The sequence below is a fragment of the Lycium barbarum genome, chromosome 5, assembly GCF_019175385.1.
Source record: "Lycium barbarum isolate Lr01 chromosome 5, ASM1917538v2, whole genome shotgun sequence".
NCBI lineage: Eukaryota > Viridiplantae > Streptophyta > Magnoliopsida > Solanales > Solanaceae > Lycium > Lycium barbarum.
In genome coordinates this window covers 14,227,701-14,249,164 of record NC_083341.1, presented here as the reverse complement: position 1 = coordinate 14,249,164, position 21,464 = coordinate 14,227,701, and the positions used below count along the sequence as shown (strand labels likewise).

The 21,464-nt window shown below is 35.6% G+C and overlaps 1 protein-coding gene and 1 long non-coding RNA gene across 10 annotated transcripts; one reads left to right on the top strand and one right to left on the bottom strand.

Moving 5' to 3' along the window:
- The first annotated feature begins 267 nt into the window (after positions 1-267).
- Positions 268-6,635, top strand: LOC132640528 (uncharacterized). Of its 9 annotated transcripts, none has more exons than XR_009582266.1 (6): positions 268-594; positions 885-2,464; positions 3,126-3,801; positions 3,905-3,980; positions 5,523-5,594; positions 6,357-6,635. It is a non-coding gene; the product is annotated as an uncharacterized LOC132640528 (long non-coding RNA). The 9 variants fall into 9 exon arrangements; XR_009582270.1 differs by having other exon boundaries at positions 273-594; positions 885-925; positions 2,241-3,801; XR_009582272.1 differs by having other exon boundaries at positions 273-594; positions 882-925; positions 2,245-3,801.
- A 533-nt stretch (positions 6,636-7,168) lies between these two features.
- Positions 7,169-12,793, bottom strand: LOC132640526 (ABC transporter G family member 1-like). Its single transcript, XM_060357138.1, has 9 exons — positions 12,174-12,793; positions 11,179-11,258; positions 10,325-10,789; positions 9,739-9,825; positions 9,464-9,589; positions 9,172-9,366; positions 8,538-8,624; positions 8,163-8,421; positions 7,169-7,645 (listed from the first exon to the last, which is right to left on the bottom strand). Exons 1-9 carry the CDS (start codon positions 12,685-12,687, stop codon positions 7,245-7,247), a joined length of 2,214 nt encoding a protein of 737 aa, XP_060213121.1. The 5' UTR covers positions 12,688-12,793; the 3' UTR covers positions 7,169-7,244.
- Between the last annotated feature and the right edge of the window lie 8,671 nt (positions 12,794-21,464).

Below are 21,464 nucleotides of genomic sequence, written 5' to 3'. Positions count from 1 at the left end.
TGTCTCAACCCTTTTTCATAACATATCATATATTGAAACTTTGAAAGAGAACACCTATAGATACTAGCATAACTCAATCCATAATATGAGGTCCAATATAGATATTGGCTAGATTGAATAAGTCATGACACCATGTTTTTATCTATTATTTTTATTAAATTATGTATTTTATACACACTATATGTACTTGATTTTGATGAGTTAGTTCTATTTATAAATTTAATTCAAATTTTTTCTTATTTTACATAGTTCCTAAAAAAGAGAAAAGGGGGAACAAGAGAAAAATTACAAAGAAATTAAAATGTCCTAGCCAAATTCCCCCTCCCGCTCGCCCAAATTCTCCTCCCGCTTTCTCCCAAATACCGGTTCCCTCCAAATTCTATTTTTCCATTAAATCATATTCCCTCGCATTCATGCCCATTTCTCCTCAGACCTCTCGTCTCTCCCTCTTGTTTCTTCTGTGAACTATTTTCTAGGGTTTAGTTTCGTTCTTTCGCTTTCTTTGTATCTCTATTACTTACGTTGTTTTAATCTTTTGTGAAGTATCCAACTGCAAAATGCGAGAATCAGCAGGCAATTGCTATTTTGCAAATTGTAAGTCTCTCTTTCTCTTTTGTCTTTGTTACAGTTTTAATTTGGTGATTATATCTCTGTATTTCTGCTAATGAAATCAAAATAATTAGATATATGTAATCCTACCAGCTTAATTTTGAGAAATTGGGATTGATTAGAGTAACAGAGTCGCAGAGGTCCTTAAACTGTCACCATATGCTTTGTCTTATTGTTTAGTTCCCTGACTTATTAGTTTTATCTTATTTGCTTACGAATGAACTATTCTTAAGATCCATTTTATTTATTAAAATATTATGACTTCCTGGCAGCAGACATTCAACATTCCAAAATTCATTCAAAACTCCTTCAGCAGGTATGTGAAAATTGCACTTAGATTTTGTTCATGATCCTTGAATTTGTGTGTTTGATTCTGATACTGTGATTTTGCCATCAATGTATTTCCCTCGCTCAACCTTAGGTTCAAACTAGTTGAAAAATAAGACTTCTCATTCAAACTCATTAAGGAGATATGGATAAGTGAATGTTCTTATTGTAGAAACGTTATCGTGGAAAGAAATATTCATTAGTTAACCAATAAAAAATGAAACCTTTTATCTGTAAAGAGATGGCAGTACCAAATGCAACAGATCAAGACAATTGCATATATATTTCTCATTGACTCAGAAATCTACCTTCTAATGTACCAATCAGTTATAGGTAAGTGTCTTCATAGCTGAGTAGTAGATCTACTAATTTTTCTAAAGATCACTTGGTAATTTCAATTTACGTTGTACTCTCCAGTACTTATTTTGATAAAAAAAATTAAAAAAAAAAAAAACAGATTTTAACTTAGCAGAAAGTGGGAACTACTCCTTATAAGTTTTATTTAAAGAGGACTTGGTTCTTTGTGTTGTGACGTGAGTCCATATTTAAAGGGCTGCATAAAATTCATATCGGCTTATCCAGATGCTCTGTTTGAAGTGCTTCACATATAGTCTCGCACACTGGTGGACCTATGTAGTGTACTATGGGTGCTTAAGCACCCATTGCTTTTTGTGACAAACACTATTATTTACATACAAAATCTTGTAATTAATTCAAATATATTAAATGAACACCCACTCTATGTAGCAATTTCCAAACTAAAAATAATTAAGCACCCATTATATAAAATTTCTGGATCCGCCACTGGTCTCGCACCCTCGCTTACGTGTCCTAGTCCAATGTTTTTGCTAAACTGCAGAACTATGTCATCAGATTTTGGGATTTATAATGGAATCTTTCATTTTGATGGTGTACATTATGACTGAGATAGTTACATACACATTTTGACTCTTATTTATTTAATATAAACAACTTTTCTAGCTTATAGTGTGCTATGACTAATTTGGGAAGTGGACTAAAATTGAGTTAAATTTACGAGTGCTTTGTGAACTAGTTGAAATTGGATAAAACAAATATTTAAATTGTTCTAGCCATTTTAATTGAAAGCTAACTGGGAATCAACTTGTATGCTAATGTTGCTAGTGTTACTGTACTACAGTTGTACGGGTGTCTTTCTACTTCTCATCTGGTGTCGTTTTTTAGAGGCTTAGAATGAGACATTGAATTGATGTTCATTTGACATACTTCTATTTATGATATGATATTTTTGGGGTCCAATATATCAATTATCAATATTGGTTAAGCAAGGAAAATATCAATTGAGTTGAATGACCAGAAGATAACAATTGTGTTGAATGGCCAGTCTTCCAATGTGGAGAGCTTCACCATCTGTAAGTTGGAAGCTTATTACATAACAGTTGAGCCTCCTCTCAAACTGCAACTATCCATACGGAAAGGCGAAGAAAACAATGGAAGATATAATTCTAGATTTTCATAAGAACTCAAATATGGGTGTCATGATTTTGAGGTAGATTGTTCTTGTACTCCTTTCTTTTTAGTTTCTGTTTTTCATGTTGGTGTGAATTGATCCTTACCTTTCCCTTCATTTTTTGGTTGTTTCTATCTATTTTTATTTTCACATGCTTGTTCATGATATCTGGTACATTATTTGTTATGTCAACCCGCTTAGTTTATTTTCTGGTCATCTATCTTCTAATTCAAAAGGCTAGCTAACTATTTAACTTTCCTATTACTGAAGTCTCATGATGATGTTGTGAACTAACTGATCGAAGTATCTCTTCAGTTGTAAATATTTACCTTCTCAAAGAAATGCTCTCTTCAATTGTTTTCCATGCCTTTTCATTGTTCTTTACCAACTAAACTACAGGCTTGCACTTCTTTGATGTCTGTAAATTCATGTATTTTCTTGTGTTACTTTTTTTGTTGTATGCCGATAAAATTACCTTCACTTTATTTATTTGTGAAATCAGAACTATTATATTAGATATTTATTGCTATTTAGAAATTTTAATTATATATCTCAGGTAGATATGATGTCATAAAGCTAAATCACTGTCTGAATTGTTGGGCCCGATGCTTGGCAACAAATCATCTTGTATTACTAAATATGCATTGATTTGCAGGCTAAGTTTGTTAATGTATTGATTTCTCTCTTTCTTTTGAAGCAGATTGGCTGTATTACTTGAATTTTGGCAGCAATTTAGTTTGTTAACTCTTTGGGTAAGCTATGTTGTGTAAGTCTAAGTCATAGGATTAGGTGTATTGATTGGGAACAATGAACATAGCTGGCTCAGTGACATCTTCCTATGTGACTACAGCTAGATGGAATACATATCTGGAATCATAACTTACATAAATAGATGATGGTTTTCTTGACAAACTGATTGCACGTGGATTTTCCTTATCCCCGGAACTGCTTTTTACAGAAACTGACAACAATATCTAGGAACAAAAAAAGGTCCCTGTCATTCTTATTGTGAGAACTGATTCGACAGTCTACTTTTCCAACTCCAATTGCATGAAAGGCAGGTACTAGTTATTAAACTGAAAGAAACTAATCAAGCAAAATTACCCGCAAGGGTGGTTCAGTTGGTTGAGCATGGGGCTTTTATAACGGAGGTCTCAGGTTTGAAATCCCCTGCCTACAACAAGAGGGGATTTGCTTTCTGGGTCGAGCTCGTCGCACGGGGCTTGTCGAGTGCGGGTTATCTCTTCTGTGTGTTTTGCGAGCTATTGCATAGGAGCTGGGTTTACCCTGTGTCCACCCGAAAGGTAACGGCTACGGGTTCCCATGTCATAAAAAAAAAAACTAATCAAGCAAAGGTTCGATAGATGAGATGTCAAGTAAGTTATCTCCCGAAGCTTAAAGTGTTTTTACTTCTTTTCCCCATGTTACATTAATTACCTGGGAGTAATTTTTTGTTTTTTGTTTTTTGTTTTTTTGCAGTTACTAGTACATACTAGTGAAATTCATGCCTGAAAAGATTTATTCAAATCCCCTGATCAAGAAATGATATGTTGAAGTGAGTTGATTGTTTATAAATTCTATTTTTTCTGGTTCAAGTTTTGGTAACTTTTTTGTTGCTTCTCTTTTGTCTGAAGTTAGCTTCAAATGATTTTGACACTGGCTTAATTTGCTTAAACCACACAAAATAAGCATTTTCTTGTAGTGTCTCTTCCACTCAATCTTTCTTCTTCTTAAGTAATGTTCACTAGATTTTTATTTTAACTCTTAACATGATATCCTATCTTTTTTTTCTTTGGAATGGCCAGCTTGTGGGCTGGTTGTATCGTATTCTTAGTACACCTACCTTTTCTTGCTGCCACAATATATCACCATTTAGGCTCTCAATATCATTCAATTCTTGGCAAAATGCCTGTTTATTTTAACAAACAAATTGAGATAAACCACAAGTTGTTGGTGTTCTGTAGTAATTGTTACTGCAAGTCTTATATAAGGTTCTGATTTATTCTTGTCTTCATTCTCACTGCTGCTACTGTTAATTTACTTCTTCAAAGTGAAATAGGATTCAGGAACCTACTGAATCAATGTCCTCTTGCTTTGGGGATTCTTGGAACCACATTAATATTCAATTACTTCAGGCCTTAGGTTCACAAATGCCAAAACAAATCCAACCCTGCTAATTTTACAAATAGCTTTATCTTGAGGACATGAATTTAAGGCTTCCTCTGTTTTCGCTTGTGCTCCACTGTGTGTAAAGAATGTTAATGATGACATACTCTAGCCAGAGGAGTTTGTTGGCATCTTGAGAGGGGTTGCTCTTTATTTCATATTGACAGTAACTATTTTAGAGTTACTTTACCATATAGATCACGATACTATTATGTTGCTATAATCCTCAGACTAGATTGCGTGTGTGTTTGCTTTACATGTATGCATCACTATTACAAATATTCTTATATCTAACATTTTTTTTATCAGTAACCAATAAAGGAATTGAATATTTACCATAATTAGAGAAGAGAATACATCAAGTGGTTGCAAAATCTTTTTACATTTGAAGTTGTTAATACGAACTCTTCATTACTTCATTGAGGACATGCAAGGGTAATTACTTGGAACCTTTTCAGTTTCATGTATTGGTGTGGTTAAAGAGTGTTTTATTTGGAGTTGGTTGCTACATTCGTCCCTGGAATGAACTTAATAAGTGCTTTGGTAATTCTATACATGAAAGGAATTGCCAGTGAAGTGATTAGGATTCATGAGTTACGACCATGCGTACAACTTTATTTGGATGTTTGCTTACTCATCTTTCAAGTCTTCAAGCAGCTGTACTCTTTTTTCCTTGCCCTTTTTTGGGTTTGAATTAAAAATAAAAGCAGACGTGCGAGTCCACCATGTTTTGATTTCTATATAAACATTCCATATAGGTGCTACATCTTGAACGTAGTTTGTTTCTTATTCGAACATTCACATGTATTTCTTTCAGCGTATCTGTTACGATCTTGTAAGATGGTTGGAGGTTGACTACTTTCTTTTTGTATGTTATATTCCTATACTGTTGTTATCATTAGCTTACTGTTTTTATTTTTTAAAATTGTAGGACAAAATACAATTAGACGCAATAGATGACGGTTAAGCTAATCAGGAGTTGTTGTCTCAAACTTCAATCAAGGTATCTTCTCATTTCACTCTACTTACTTCGTTGCTTCATAGTAACTACTACCACTGTTTTTAGATACAGAGAGCATTTTTTTATGTTGAATCTTTTAGGAAGTTTAGTCCATCGCCCTAGGGAATTGATTAGTTCTTGTAAATTTCCTCTCTAGTATCCATGTCCTAATTCAATATTATTTAGAATGTAATAAATTAGTTTGAAAATGTCCTAACTTTAAAATTGGGCAAACATTATTTGATACTGATGCCTGCTTGTTACACCATTTAGCATTTGTGTCTCTATATTCTGGTAAAGAGGATGTTATTTGGATTATATATATGTTGACCCTCTGGTTGTGTTTTTTCAAGTATATATAAGCTTTGTTGCGATTGTTTTTTTTTTTTTGGGCACATTTCATTTGTTACTAAATGGAGTTTCTTTTATGTAAAGAGATATTTATCTCTATTTTCAGATAACTAGATGTTCTAGTGGTCTGCATGCTTAGAATTTGATAGTATCAATATATTAGCGTTGACTAAACGTACCGAACCATCCTTTTTAGCAGTAGCTTCGACTAATTCTAATCATTGATGGTTACTTGAATTTCTATGTTATTCAAGTCTCAAGGCATCGTTGAAATTATTATCAAATCTGGTTTCCATTGTATGCAGCACTGCCTTCTCCGAATTTGATGATTTTGAGAAATTCTAATTGGATTGCTATCAAAATTTACTAATTTACTTCTATCTTTGTCCATTGCTATTTGCGGATTTCATATAGGAAGGGTGAATTTCTTCAACAACTGGAAATAAAGGCAGCGCAACTAAGAGTTTGAAGACAAAGTAAAAGTTTGGAGACATATTATGTTATTTTTTTGGGTTATGCATATATACTAAGAAAATGTATTATAATGTGTACTTTGTATATATTATGTTTGACTTTTTAGCAATGAGATATTCTTATATAATTCTATTTTCCAGAATCACCTGCTTATTGTATTAATTATGACAATTTGCAGTGACAATTTTATTTTGTCAGTAAAAGCAATATTTTTGGTGACATGATAATTTTACCTACAAATTCGTCACTAATTTATACATTTAGGGACGGATTATTTTGTGTATAAAAGGCAGCCTTTAATGACAAAATTATGCTTGTCGTCATTGATTAATCTATATAGTTAGTGACAAGATAATTTTGTCGGCATTAGTAACCTTTTTAGTGACAAAAACACTATCAATTACGAAAATCTATCCTTTTTATGACAAATATGTTCGTCACAAATACTATGCATTTGGGGACAAAAGGAAGATTTCGTAGTTAATAAACTTTATTTAGCGACGAAACATTAAGTTGTCTTTGTATACTTTTAGCGACCCGCTTTTAAGGACGAATGCTTGACGAAATTTTTTTCGTCACACAAGATTTTTGGTGACGAAATATGACTTACAAGTGACGAAATTATTTGTCCCTGATAATTGAATTTGTTGTAAACGATCGACCAACCAGGCATTGGCCTGGTCTTGAGTACAACTTATAATAAACTTCAATACACATTTTACATCAACACAAAATATAATTAACACTCCATATAATAATAATAATAATAATAATAATAATAATAATAATAATAATAATAATAATAATAATAATCATAATAATCTTTCTTTAAGCATCTGGATCTTCAGCATGAGTTGGATTCTTAGAAGAACGAGCCATAAATGCTCTAATCATAGGCTTAACTTTCTCCACAGTCTTAATTATTCCCAAAAACATGAACCTGTAGAGTATCACCATTCCAAATACTATTGCAACATCCACCCATTTTGAATATCCCATTTGCACTTGCCATACATTTCTCAAGATTTCATCTCCACTAATTATAGATGGCCCTCTAATTTGCTCATTAGGGAAATTCAATCCCAAGAACTCATTCTTGTAAAACCCTTGATTTGCATATTTGTGGAATGCAATGTAATACATTGGGTACTTCCAAAATGGCTTAGGAAGATCATCAGGCAATCTGAAAAAACCTCCATTAAGCATCATAACACCTTGAATTCCAGCTCCTGTCATAAGAGGTGACAAAATTAGCCATAAAAACATGATTCACCTAGCCTTTTCAAGTTTGTATGAGTTAATGGAGTTGTCCAATTCAAACCATCTAAAGTTGGGCTGATATATAACCCAAATTGATCCATGAGAAACCTTATTATTTTTTATTTTTTTGTGGTTTAATATGTTATATAAAGATATAATGAAGATTTTTTATTAGGTAACTAAAAAGGGGCTTTCCGTGATCCAAATCTACAAAAAATATACACTAATTATGTATAGAAGGTGTATATTATATTTATCAGCTATTATGTTGGTATGCGGTTATTTATGTCAGTTGTTCCTTAAATAAATTAATTAAAATTGGGTAAGAGCTGTGCAAATTGAGTTATGACCCATTAGTTAGCCCATTTTGACCCAGCTCATTTTCAGCTCATGAAATTTTTGGCAAGTTATTGATCCGCCCATTTATTAACTCAGCTTATTTCACCTGCTCAAATTCAGCTCAACCCTCTCATTTGATACCCTTACCTGTTATGATTCCCATGAGGAAATCAGGGACAATGCTGGCGACAATCATCATGAGGCTTTCGACTAACATCATCGTTGCGAATAGCATTAGTGCAAAATAGGCGAAGTGATCGAACCCCTTTTGTAATCCAACGAGGTAATAAGCCATGGCACCAGGTACTACTGAGATCATTGCTAGATAAGGAATGGAAGAAAATGTATTTCCCACCACAAATGCAGCCACACCATAATGTCCATTTAGTCTTTCTCGAGTGAAAATCTAGCAATTAGGAGCAAAAAGCCAAATAATTAGAATAATTGTTAATATTTTGAGAGGTTTTATGTACATATATAAATGGACAAATTACTATATACAGATAGTTAGAAGAGACATACTTTCATATCTTCGACAAAAGAAGGGAATCCACCAATGGCCATAAAGGTTAAGAAGGCTGCAACAAACATCAACATCGAACCTCTAGCCTGCAAAACATATCGATTGGAAGAAAGGAAGTTGTTAGACGAGTTAACTTGCATCTTACGCTATGAAAATACAGGAGTTAGCGACGGACAAATTCTGTCATAATCAACAAAAATTCATCGGTGATCTTAATTAACGACGAATCATCGACAGATTATTAGCAAATCCAGTTAGCTACTGGCTATTTAGCGACAAATTATCGATGAATTTCATAGCTAATTCATTTTTCTTTGTAGTATTGATACTGCAATGAAACTACAACTTCTTAGATTTAACTTCTATGTATTGACCGTATAAGAATATTGTAGACTACCATTATAAAATAATAGTAACATGTTATAACTGGAGATCTGTTTTCGTGGTTACTGATCTTTCTTTTTATGGACAATTATCTGTAATTATCTTTTAGGCCACTTCATTGTATAGAAATTCTTTATGCTGTCAGTACATAAAAGTTAAAACTCATAATTTTTGGTATTTTATTCATATCTTATATGTTTGTTGCGGATCTAATAAACTCGAAATTATCAAAAAAGTTCAAATGTTTACCTGAATGGAACCATAGTCGTGGCCAATGTCATGAAATATGGTCCCAACACACAAGCACAAAGCAATATATATTGCAAAACGAAGCCAGTAATAGCCAAGATCACGATACATATTCACGAAAGACCTCCTTGTGAGAACCATGCACTGAGTTATGAAACTTGCTTGGCTTCCTTTCTTTGCTTCTTCTCCACCATTCTTTACACAAATATTCATAAAATAAAATTAATTACCAATTAAGCAATTTTATATAAGATCAAAAATTCCATTTTATGAATCACATGACTATAAAAACCTGTTGGCAAATCTCCAAAACTCTACGTTGCACTTGTTGACAGCCCTGTGAGGTCTTGTATGACTTAACCAAAATGTTGATTGCTTCGGTCGCAGTGATTTTTCCACTAACTCCTTTTTCGATATCCTAATATTATAAATATGGTCAAAATGGACAACGAGACAATTAATCCCTCATGAGTACGTAATTATCTCTAACAATGCTATAGACTATAGTAATTAATTTCTTTGCAAATAATTAGATTTTAAATGAAGAAGAAGCTATTGGACACTTACAACATCAAAGTCCTTGTTGATTGTCCTTAGATAGTGATCAGATGGATTTCTCATTGTTGGACATGGGAACCCATTCAAAGCAAAATACTGCAAGAAAAATTGGAATTAAAGATTCATTAGATTCTAGCTTAGTCTTTTTCTTAAACACTAAATATCGGGCAGGGTGTCAAATGTAGCTTATGAAAATATTACTTATAACCCGCTTTAGCTGGGTAAGGCTAGCATATATTCATTGTAAGTTGAATTTGAGAATAACCCAAGTTAGTTCATCTAAAAGTTTTGAGTCAATTTGGGCAAAGCTGAAATTGTCTTTAAAAAAGCTTATCAAAACAAAGAAACATAAATTTTTGGAGTTGGTTGGTTAGATGGTCATAAAAAAAAATATGTTTGAGTTGGGCAATTCGTGTTATGACAACTTGTTTAGCTCAAATTGACATGTCCACCGTCAAAACTCACAAGCAAATTTTGTGCAAGTTAAAATTCAACCCTTTTATAGTTATAAGTAATTATCATTTAAAAGATTTAATAGTATAAATATTTTATATTATCGGCGTATAGAAGTTAAACTCCGGAAAGAGTGTGATACCTCATTTGCTCCAGAAATGGAACCAAAGTAGACAGTTCTGCCTGCGGACAAAAGGCAAAGATTATGAAAAAGTTCAAAAACTTCACTACTAGGCTGATGAATAGAAGCCACAACAGTCCTTCCATCTTGTTTAGCCAATTGAACTATTCTATTCATCACATGATAAGAAGCAGCACTATCAAGTCCACTTGTTGGCTCATCAAGAAACAGAAGCTTTGGACGTTTTAGTATTTCAATACAAATACTAACTCTTCTCTTTTGTCCACCACTCAATCCTTTAACACTCCATCCACCAATTCTTGTGTTCATTGCATCTTGTAACCCCATTTCGCTTATTGTTGCTTCTGCTCTTTCTTTCTTCTCGGATCTTGACATTGAATCAGGTAATTGGAGTTGAGCTGAGTAGTAGATTGCTTCTCTCACTGTTAGTGTTGTCATCAACGTGTCATCTTGTGTCACATATGCCTTTGAAAATAAAATAAAATGAAACATTAGTAGCTAGAAAAAAGTATATTTAGTGTTGATTACACTCACTATTAGAAAAAGAGGTTTTTCCACCGCGAATCAATGAGAAATTTGTTCTTCAAACACGATTTTCCCCACCTCATTCTCACTAAACCAACTCACTGAGAAAATGCATGGTGGGAAACAAGTTACTATTAAAACGCTGGGAAACAATCTAATTTTTTCGTGTGAAAACATTACTATTTTTTCTTTTCTCACTGATTTTTATGGGAATAGCACTGAACATTTTTTAATGAAAAATTTTGGTGGGAAATAGTGATTTTCTAGTAATGACTGACAGTATATAAAAAAATAAACTCGGGAAAAAAAGGGTGAGATAATTATTATACCGAAGTGCCAAAAGCAAGTGATTGCCTCCGACCATTGATGAGAATTTCTCCAGTTTGTCTTGTGTTGGACTCCAGTCTCCCTGCAATTGTATTAAGTCCACCTTATAATCAGATTCATAAACTTCATTTCTTGTTTTTTTTTAAAAAAAAACTTAAACTTTTATTCTTGTTTTTGTTCCTCAGTTTTTATTTTTTTTATTTTTAATGTATCGACTAGCTGTCGAGACAGCCGGGTCTCTGTTTAGCTCCAATAGGGACTGTGGTACGATGAATACGATTCACACTCTTAATCAGAGTTTGAACTCTGAGAATGAAAAAATCTTGATAAGAAATATTTTTTCTTTTAATGAATCTTACCCGGTATAAATTTCAATTAGTCGGAGTACAAAACGAATATCGTACACGATAAAAAAATCTCTTTCTAGTTGACCAAAACATTATTTTCCCTTACGTCTTTTCATTCATTTAATTTAATGGAAAACACTCAACTCGGTGATGTTTTGGGTCAAAATCTGTGGACCCTTAGCCATCCGTGTAGTACGTGGTGTAGTAGTTCATAAGCCAATTATATAATACTATAATTTTAAGCAGAATGTTCCAATTTTTACCAACTATACTATTTTAGGCATTTTCTTAAAACAAATTAAAAAGTAAAATAAAGACATGTATAAATTAAAATAGAGAAAATACTTTTTATCAAGAAAGAGTATTTTTCAGTAAATTCAGTGATTTTTCTTTAAAAAAATGTTTTTAGGACTAGATGACCAATTCCTAGCATCAAAATAATCACCAAGCTAGCTAGGAATGTAAACCCAATGGTTTAATCCCTCTGCCCCTAACTATAGTATCGGTTTAAGAATAAAAAAAGTTTCGCTAGGAGAGTTTTAATTCCCAGTACAAATTTAAATTACCGCTCTATAAAATTTCAGATACCAAATGACTAAACCCAATAAAAAACAAGTAATATTGGTAAAAAAAAAAAAAAAAAAAAAAACCTGCTAGAGTATCAAGAAGAGTGGATTTGCCACAACCAGAAGGACCCATAATGGCCAAAACTTCACCAGGTTGAACATAACCAGTAAGCCCTTGCAATATAGCTCTTCTTCCAGTATTCTTGTCAGGCACAGTTACCCACAAGTCCTTCCATGTTAAAGAAATACCTTCATGACCACCTTTATTAAACATCAATGTGCTCAAAGGCACATCATCATATGCAAAATTACTAGTACTAATCATAGGAGGAACACTAATTTGTGGTGGTGCTTCATAAGAATTTTCCATCTCTAAGGATCTCTTTATTTCAGAATCAACCCTTAGAGATGGTGCTTCAATATCACCAATATTAGGTGGTGGACTAGTACTAAATGGGAAATTTTTGGTTGGATTTTTGTTGTTAAAAGAAATATCTTCTTCAGAGCTAACACTTTCATTTGTCTCTGATTCATGACGTCTATGTGGTGATCTATTTGGACTAGGTGTCCATCTTGGAACATTAGCTTGTAACTCCATTTGCTAATATGAATATTTTTTGCTTTGTGTATGAATTCGTGCTGGAATTCGATATAGAAAAGAAGAAAAAGAGAATTAATGCATGGAAGAGTGGAAAGAAGGCTGGTATTTATAATGGCAATAAGGAAGGCATTGGGAAATTTTAGAGTAATGGTAATTATCTAGTTGTATAAAATAGTGACAAAAAAAATTAAATAGACTAGATTGACTTCCAACAAGGCATGGAATTAAAGCTAAGGAACAAATGTTGTATTCTATTCAATGAAATGAGACAATTCTAGACTGGCTAAGTCTTCGTTTACCATTTCCTCCTCTAGTGATAAGGTTGATTTTGGAGACTTTACCTTATGAATTGTATGAATAAAAGAGAATTGATTTTAGCATCTTCACTTTGGATTTTTCCATTTTCTAAAACATTCTGTCTTTTCATTAGTTTGCTCCTTTCTTTGTAGTTGTAAACTGATTATTAGCATCACTGGGCCGGAGACAGATCCAGAAATTTGAGTTTATAGTTTTTAATTCTGTAGTTCAATGCGTTTTGAGAAATTATTTCTACATATTCAACTCATTTTTCAACACAAATACATGATTTTGGTCAAAGCTATTGGGTTCTATTGAAACCGTAGCTAGAACTCTAGCTCCGACTGTACCGAGAATTGTGATAGGATAATTGAAAGTATAACTCTGATCTTTACCGTTAGCCAGATGTCTCAAAGTCAAGTCTATTTCGTATTTGTCGGGCCAACATACTTTGATACCGGATGGTTAAAATTGGAAGAAAAAAAAAGTTAATCCATTAATTGCTGAGTAGGCATTAATTATTTTCCAAATTAATTCCCTATAATTATTTTTATATGCTAAAATTTCCCCTTGAGAAGTCTATAATGTCAGGATTAAGAAAACGACTGTTGAATCCGCAAATCTAGCGGGTGCCCGGGGGATGACTTTCATTAAATGGAAAAAAGGAACAATAAGTGAAAATAAAATAAAACACAAAATTTCGGTTATGGTTATCTAGATGAAATTGAGGAGTATCTCTGTGAATGTATGTGTTGTGTTTTTTTCAATTTTTCTTTTTTTCCCCATTTATTAAGGGAAGTCAGCTAACGCTAGATTCGCGGATTCAATAGCTGAATTTGAATGAATAGGATCAAATTCTAAATAACTTTGTTTTCTATTTAGAGTTTAAAATAAATATACGTTCTTTCAAATTTTAACCAAATCATATTCAAATGTAAGATCAGTTTAACCTTTGTACATTGATGGTGTAATTTTTTTCACTATCAAATTATTTCAAAGGTAATTATAAGTAATTATTCATAAGTAAAATTAATAGTAATAACTTGATAAATAAGACAAATAACCTTTTACAGTAGGTTAACAATGAGATTGTAAAAATTTATTACATTATCCATAATTATACGAAGTTGATCTGAAAAGAAAATGCCTGTGAACATCGAAAAATAGACTATTTTGTTCAAAAAGATAGAATTGCCGATCGAGAATTTGCATTCTAATCTATTACTCTTTATTTTGTTTTGTTTATTGTTTATTTTTCTGTATTATAATTAATATTAGAAGTAAAACATAAAATCGAAGAATTGAATGAAAATTACTACATCATATATATCTTGGGACCAAACAGTACTATTGGCTCGCCCCAAGCCTCATGTGTTTAACTCTTATGGTCAGCTCCAAATTTTGATGAACTCATTTATTAGCGTATTTTTGCAGATATTCTTATTAAAGTAGAATATAGTAGGGCGGTGGTAAATTCACGCAAGGAGGCTCAACAAATTTGATGGCTTAAAGCCAAATTTTAATAGTAGACCTTAAATTTTGTTGTTTTTAATAGTACGTAATAGTATCATATAAAATGATGGAATAGATATGGACTTAGGCCAACCCTTAGAATTAGGGGAAGATAACATAATGATGGAGTCACATATACTTAGGAAAAAAAAAATCCAAGAAAAAATATAGTAGACGAATAAACGTTCTTTTTGAGACACCAATAGACTTTAGATAGAAAATGGTTCCATGTAACAAAACTTTGACCAATGATTAATTATAACGTTGAAGAGAACATCTAAAATCATTTATACCAAAAGTAGTGGGTTTGTATGGTGTTTTGTTGACTATAGACTTTATAATCATGTCTCTCGCTGTGGAATAACTTGGCGTTCTAAAATAAAGATTCATATTGGAAATAAAAAGTAACAATGAGAATATTCAACCAGAGAATTATATATATATGCCTAATTCCTTAGGCATATATATATATATATATATATATATATATATATATATATATATATATCTTTAAGTGCAATGAATCTTTCTTTCTCTTCCAAGTAAGAAAATTCAACAATGGAAGTAACGTAATATTACCATCATGTTGAACAGTTCGTAATTGTTGAGATACAATATAATTAAGTAATTAAAATTGTGTCTTTTTTAACAATTGAAGTTTTTAGATGAGATTCTCGCACCTTTTAAGTATTTAAAATTGTGTCCTTTTAGTAAGCAAAGGTCCCGAGTATGAAGTCTCACTTCCATCTTATCAAAAATGCTTGTCATGTATTTGGCCCATGAAAAATATCAGGCATACACGTGAAGGAGCATGTGTTGAGACAATAAAACATATAATTAAATTGTTAAAAATGTGCCCTATTTAACGACTTATATATGCTTTTAAATGAGATGGTCAAGTAGAAAACAATTGAATATAACTTGCCTAAATTTTGTTCATATGCACTGATTAATAAATGTATGTAATTAGTTATCTCATGTTATCTGCCTTAATTAGAATTGAAAATTACCATAACTATTTTTTAAATGATTTGATAATATATTTTTTTATAAGGTAAAATCATTCAAGAACATATACAGATAAACGATGGTGGTGTCGTCGAATGACCGTAAACTCCCAACATGGATATTGGCTTTAAAATAAAAGGAAAAAAATTAATACCCAAATGTTTACATCGTTGCGCGTCATATTCTTATGAATAAGTACGTAATGGGAATCTAGGAATTAGGGTTGACCTTCTTTATTTTTTTCCTTTTACTCGAATTATTGGCAGCAGTATTTCTTGACTTTAATAATGAAATAGTAAATTGTAAGCTAAGGTCCCCCCCCCCCCCCCCCCACCCTCTCTCTCTCTCTCTCTCTAGGAAAACCAACAAAACCTAACGTTTTCTTCCCATCCCCCAACTCCCTCGCCTACCCCCACCCCCACGCCCCAACTCCGGCCACCAACCTCCCGGTAGCCTCCCCAGGTAAGTTTTCTCTCTCCTAGGGTTTGTGACAGCCCTATACCCACCTCCACCCCACTCCTCTTCTTCTCCTATCTTCCTTCTCTTCTTTTCTCTTCTCTCATCTCCTTCCTTCTCTTCTTCTCGCTGGTCCGACAGATTCGAGCTTCCCGCCGTGAACAGTGATTCCGGCGTGAACATTGTTTCCTGCGTGAACAGTGATTCCGCGCGTGAGCAGGTTCTGTCTAACTGGAGTTGGTACCTCCGGTTTTTTATTTTTATTTTTTAATTCTCTGTCTCTTATCCTTGCAGCTAATTTGCATTCTTGCATTACTTGTTTCGTTCTTGTTGTAGTAGTTACACTTTCATCTAGATTATTGCTAACTTGTGTTTTAGTATTGATTCCTGCCTGGTCGAGTAGTTTATATTTGCTTTACTGGCTTTGGTAGACGATGGTGGACTAGGGTCATGCTCTCGGACGGGGGTGAGGGTTAGAGGGGTTAGGTGGGTTAAGGGAGTCTCTAGGCTGCGATTAGGGTCTTGGAATATTGGGACTCTAACAGGGAAGTCAATCGAACTAGTTAAGATTCTTAAGAAGAGGAGGATTAATATAGCTTGTGTCCATGAGACTAGATGGGTAGGATCCAGGGCTAAAGATGTGGATGAGTATAAGTTATGGTTCTCAGGTAGGTCGAGGGATAGGAATGGGGTAGGCATTTTAGTAGATAATGACTTACGAGAACAGGTGGTAGGGGTTAAGAGGGTCAGTGATAGGTTGATGACGATTAAGTTGGTCGTTGGAGGGTTTATTTTGCACATTATTAGTGCTTACGCGCCGCAAGCGGGCTTGGGCGAGAAGGAGAAAAGACGTTTTTGGGAGGATTTGGACGAGATGATGGGAGGTATACCTTCCACTGAGAAGCTATTCATCGGAGGAGATTTCAATGGGCATATTGGGTCAATTTTAGGGGGACATGACGATGTGCATGGAGGTTGTGGTTTCAGGGACAGGAACGGAGGAGGAGTTGCACTGTTGGATTTTGCAAAAGCCTTTGGGCTGGTGGTAGCCAATTCGAGTTTCCCGAAGAAGGAGGAGCACTTGGTAACCTTTCGTAGTTCGGTGGCTAAGACGCAGATAGACTTTTTACTTCTTAGGAAGGACGATAAAGGTCTTTATAAAGACTGCAAGGTGATTCCGAGTGAGAATTTAACGACCCAGCATAAGCTCTTAGTGATGGATTTGGAAATCAAGATGAGGAAGAGAAAGAGGGTCGTGGAAGACAGGCCTAGGATCAAATGGGGGAGTTTGTGTTACATCCGGCATTTTTGCATATTCGAAAAATTCGAAACAATTTGGCTTGTAATGGACAAGGCCACATTTGGACCTTGCTTGGTACGAATGTGTCGGTTATGAATACATTGGTGTGGAATTACGAAAGGAGGCCAAGGGCAAAGTTGGAATTTTGGAAACTTGTGCCATGAATTACAAAAAAAAAAAATTAGCCAAGTGGACTCAAAAAAAAAAAAAGAGAAACAAGGCCCAACAAGGGAGCCCAACCGGCCATGGTGTGTGAAAATGGCCCAAGTCCATAATTTAATTATGTGATATTATATATATGCATCCCTATCCATAGAACCTTCAAGAAAAATAAAGCAAAGCAAGAACAAAAAAGAGGAGAGGGTTCGGGTGAGAGAAAGAGAGGAGAAAAAAAATAATTCTTGGAGCTTAATCCTTGGTTCAAAAATTCATTTCTTGTGGGATTATTACCAAGTGCAAGGTTCTCTACAAGATGGTATAATTATATTGGCAAGAAAGTGACTTTTGTAGCAAGTAAAGAACTTGGGAGAAAGGTAAGGATTTTATGCTTTTGTTGTGATATGGAAGGTATATGTATGTTGTAGTGTGTGGAAATGAATAAAAAATATGAAAATCTTGTGTGTTGAGGTGGTATGCATGTTGGCCGAAAGTGTGCATGTATTGTATGTTCATGAAGATTTGAATTTTTGTTGAAATCTAGTGTAGTTATGATAGAAATTGTATTAGAAATGAAAGTGGAATGAATTAGTGAAAGTTGGAAAATATAGCATGTGGCCATGTGATGCTATGGTGATGATGGAATGTGAATTAAATTCCGTTAGAATGTTAATTGTGTTATTGTGAAATGAATGGAAGGATAATGGTTCTTGTTGTCATGGAAAACTTGTTGTTAAGTTGTTGTAAGAAATTATGCAAATTTATTGTAACTTATGTAAATATGGAAAGAAAAGTAGTAAGAGGTAAATTATGATTGTCATTGATGAAGTTGGAAGATAGAAATATGTCATGAACATATATGCTAAAGATTGGAAGTTGTGGGTAAAATATGACTTTGGTAGTAAGCTTGTATATTGTGTATACCTTATGTATATTTGGTGAAAACAATAGGACGTGCCTCCGAATTATGTTGTAATGATCTTGATGAGTGACGAATATGAAAATGGTAAGATGGGTTTGGAAGTATAAGGTCGGAATGAAAGATGTTAAGTTATGCCATATTATGTGTTTTGTAATGCTTGTTGTTGTTATTGATGTTGTTGTTGGGTTGCTGTGTTGATATATTAAGCCGAGCTAAGTCTCGGGGATGTCACATATATAGGGGAAATGCTGCCGAAATTTCGGTAGGCAATTATGTGATTGAGTATGGAATCTTAAAGGCTTGAATTGACAATTGGTAAACTTGACCATTTGTAGATTCTGGACGAAATTGGAAGTGAAGCTAAGCGAGTATAAGGCGCAATTGAGGTATGTAAAGCCTACCCCTTCATTCTTAGGCATGTTCTGAACATAATAGGCTCGGCCGCGAGCCTTAAATACGACTCCGTTCCTCGGAATTCGAGATGGAAATCCGCTCCAATTCCTTCAGTAAGATTGAATCCATTTTCTTATAACTTGTCTTCAAAGTGAGCCTTAAGTATGCAACCTTCCTAAACGGAGTCGGAATACTTCCAAATCATTATGGACGACCTCATAAGGTCTACTATCTGTAATTTACGTACGCCTCCTCGGGTTGGTCCGAGGTGGGCCCACAAGGCCCCGACACTTTTTGTATGACCTAAATTGCCCTATTTCTGTCCGTTTCTCACAGGCAACATCTGGACTATTATTCTGATCATGCTATGACTATTTTTTTATATAAATTTTACAAAATGGCTTTGACATCTGAAAATCTGATTCTGGTAATAATCCGTCGTGCCTTCCCAAGCAGGATATAGGCGCATATTATGAACGCTATCCGAATACTCTGATTTGACTCGCCATTTGGCCTACTTCAGTTTGATTGAGTCGGTATAACGATCTGTATGTATGTGGTTTCTCATTAATCTGTTCGTGGATGTCTTAAAGCTTCCTTTCACCGGATCCCGGGCCGGTTTATATCGTGCGGATGGGCCGCCGAGTCCCTTGTCGGGGGCCGGGTCCCATGTATGAATTCCGAAGTATGATGTGTCCGGTTCCGGGGTACTGTGGTATATGTCCGTCCCCGGCTACCGTGAATATGTTACGAAGTATGATGTGTCCGGTTTCCCGGCGTGTGATCTTTCCCCGGGGTTACCGTGGTTATGATGTGATGTGTTATGTGACGGAGATGTTCGAAGATATGAAATCTTCTGATATATGATATGTTGTGGCGCCAAAGACAGGAGTGGCGACCACGTTCCTGTGCCCTGTTCTGATTCTGTCTGTCCGTATGGATTGTGATTCTGCCCGTCCGTCTGGACCATGATCCTGTCCGTCCGTTTGATTTATGGTTCTGTCCGCTATATTTATGTGCTTCCGGTTCAGACTATGATTATGTTTGTTATGTTTCTGCTTTACATACTCGGTACATTTTTCGTACTGACCCCCGGTTCTTCGGCGGCTGCGTTACATGCCCGCAGGTACAGACGCACCTGAAGATACGCCGCCAGTCTAGGGCTCAGATTCTGCTATTTTGAAGAGCTTCTTTGTTCCGGAGCGTGTACTTTTGGTATATATCTTCTGTCTTCTGTATATTCTGTATGTATGGCAACTCCGGGTACGGCGGGGCCCTGTCCCGTCATATGACTCTGTATGTCTGTTAGAGGCCTGTAGATATGTTTGTGGGTTAGGGTCTTTCTGTACGGATGTGTGTATATGTTGTGTTTGGGGCGACCCCATTCGCCGCGGCGGCCGGTCCGCATATGTTTATATATTGCTTTGTTGGCCGGTGTGGCCTTTGTTGGTATTTTCTGTGCGCAGGGTTATTTTGGATAGTATGTAAAACAAAGGAAACTCTGCCAAAACTTTTCTGGAAATTATCTAAATTTAAAATATAGCCTTGACGGCTTCTGCTTTATACTTGAATGCGTTTGATAACAGTTGAGATAGCGTTGGATAGATGTGTTTGGGTGCCCAGATCGGGTACTAGTCACGGCCTACGGGGTTGGGTCGTGAAAGAAGTGGTATCAGAGCGGTTTGTCCTTGGAATGTCTACAGGCCGTGTCTAGTAGAGTCTTGTTTATCGGTGTGTTGTGCACCACATCTATAAACAGGAGGCTACAGGGCATCTAGGATGTTACCCCTCTTTGAATCTTAGATCGTGCGATAGAACTGTATTAGTAGGATGATCCCCTCCTAACGAATTGTTATGTTTTCAGCGATGCCTGCAAAGAAGGCAACAGCCGCCCAGAAGGGCAAGTCTACAGCGGCAGGTGAGACCAGCCGAGCTCAGGTAACTACTAGGGCTCGTGCCCAGATTGAGCCAAATGTTGTGCCTTCGACGGCTAGTTCTGTTACGCCACCAGTATCGGAGGGACTTGGAGCAGCCATAGCTGCAGCACAGGGGGCGGCTCCACCGCGAGCTCCCAGGGTTCCAGTGCCCGAGCCTCCAGCTCCACAGCTAGGGGCGGAAGACAGGGCCATGCGAGATGCGGTTCAGTTATTGACCACACTGATGACAGAGCAGGTTCGCAGGCATGGGTTTGGGGGTGGTCGTGCGGACAGATATGAAAGCTCCAGGGCTCGTGAGTTCTTGACATGTAATCCTCCAGAATTCTCCGGGACAAAACCCGAAGAGGACCCCCAGGAGTTCATTAGAAAGATGGAGAGTACGATACGGTTGATTAAGGCTTCGCCGACTGAGTCCGTCGAGTTGGCTTCGTATCGGTTATATGAGGTAGCGGCGAACTGGTATGAGTCCTGGCAGCTATCCAGGGGTGACGATGCTCCCCCAGCAGTATGGGCCGAGTTTACTAAGGCCTTTTTTGATCATTTTCTACCTCCAGAGCTGCGGAGAGCTAGGGTTGATCAATTCTTGAACTTGAGGCAGAACGGTAGAAGTGTTCGAGAGTATAGCCTAGAGTTTGACTCACTGGCTAGGTATGCACCCGCTATAGTAGCTGAGATGGCCGACAGGGTGCACCGGTACGTGATGGGGCTGGACCCTTATTTGATTGATAATTGCCTGGCGGTGGCTTCTCAGCCAGGGATGCATATTGCCCGGGTACAGGCGCACGCCCAGGGC

Coding starts and splice junctions, on each gene's coding strand:
- LOC132640526 (XM_060357138.1), bottom strand. CDS start 12,687: ATGGAGTTACAAGCTAATGTTCCAAGATGGACACCTAGTCCAAATAGA. Junction 9,826..10,324: donor CCATTTCTGGAGCAAATGAG/GTATCACACTCT, acceptor TTTTTCTTGCAG/TATTTTGCTTTGAATGGGTT. Junction 9,590..9,738: donor TCAACAAGGACTTTGATGTT/GTAAGTGTCCAA, acceptor TTATAATATTAG/GATATCGAAAAAGGAGTTAG.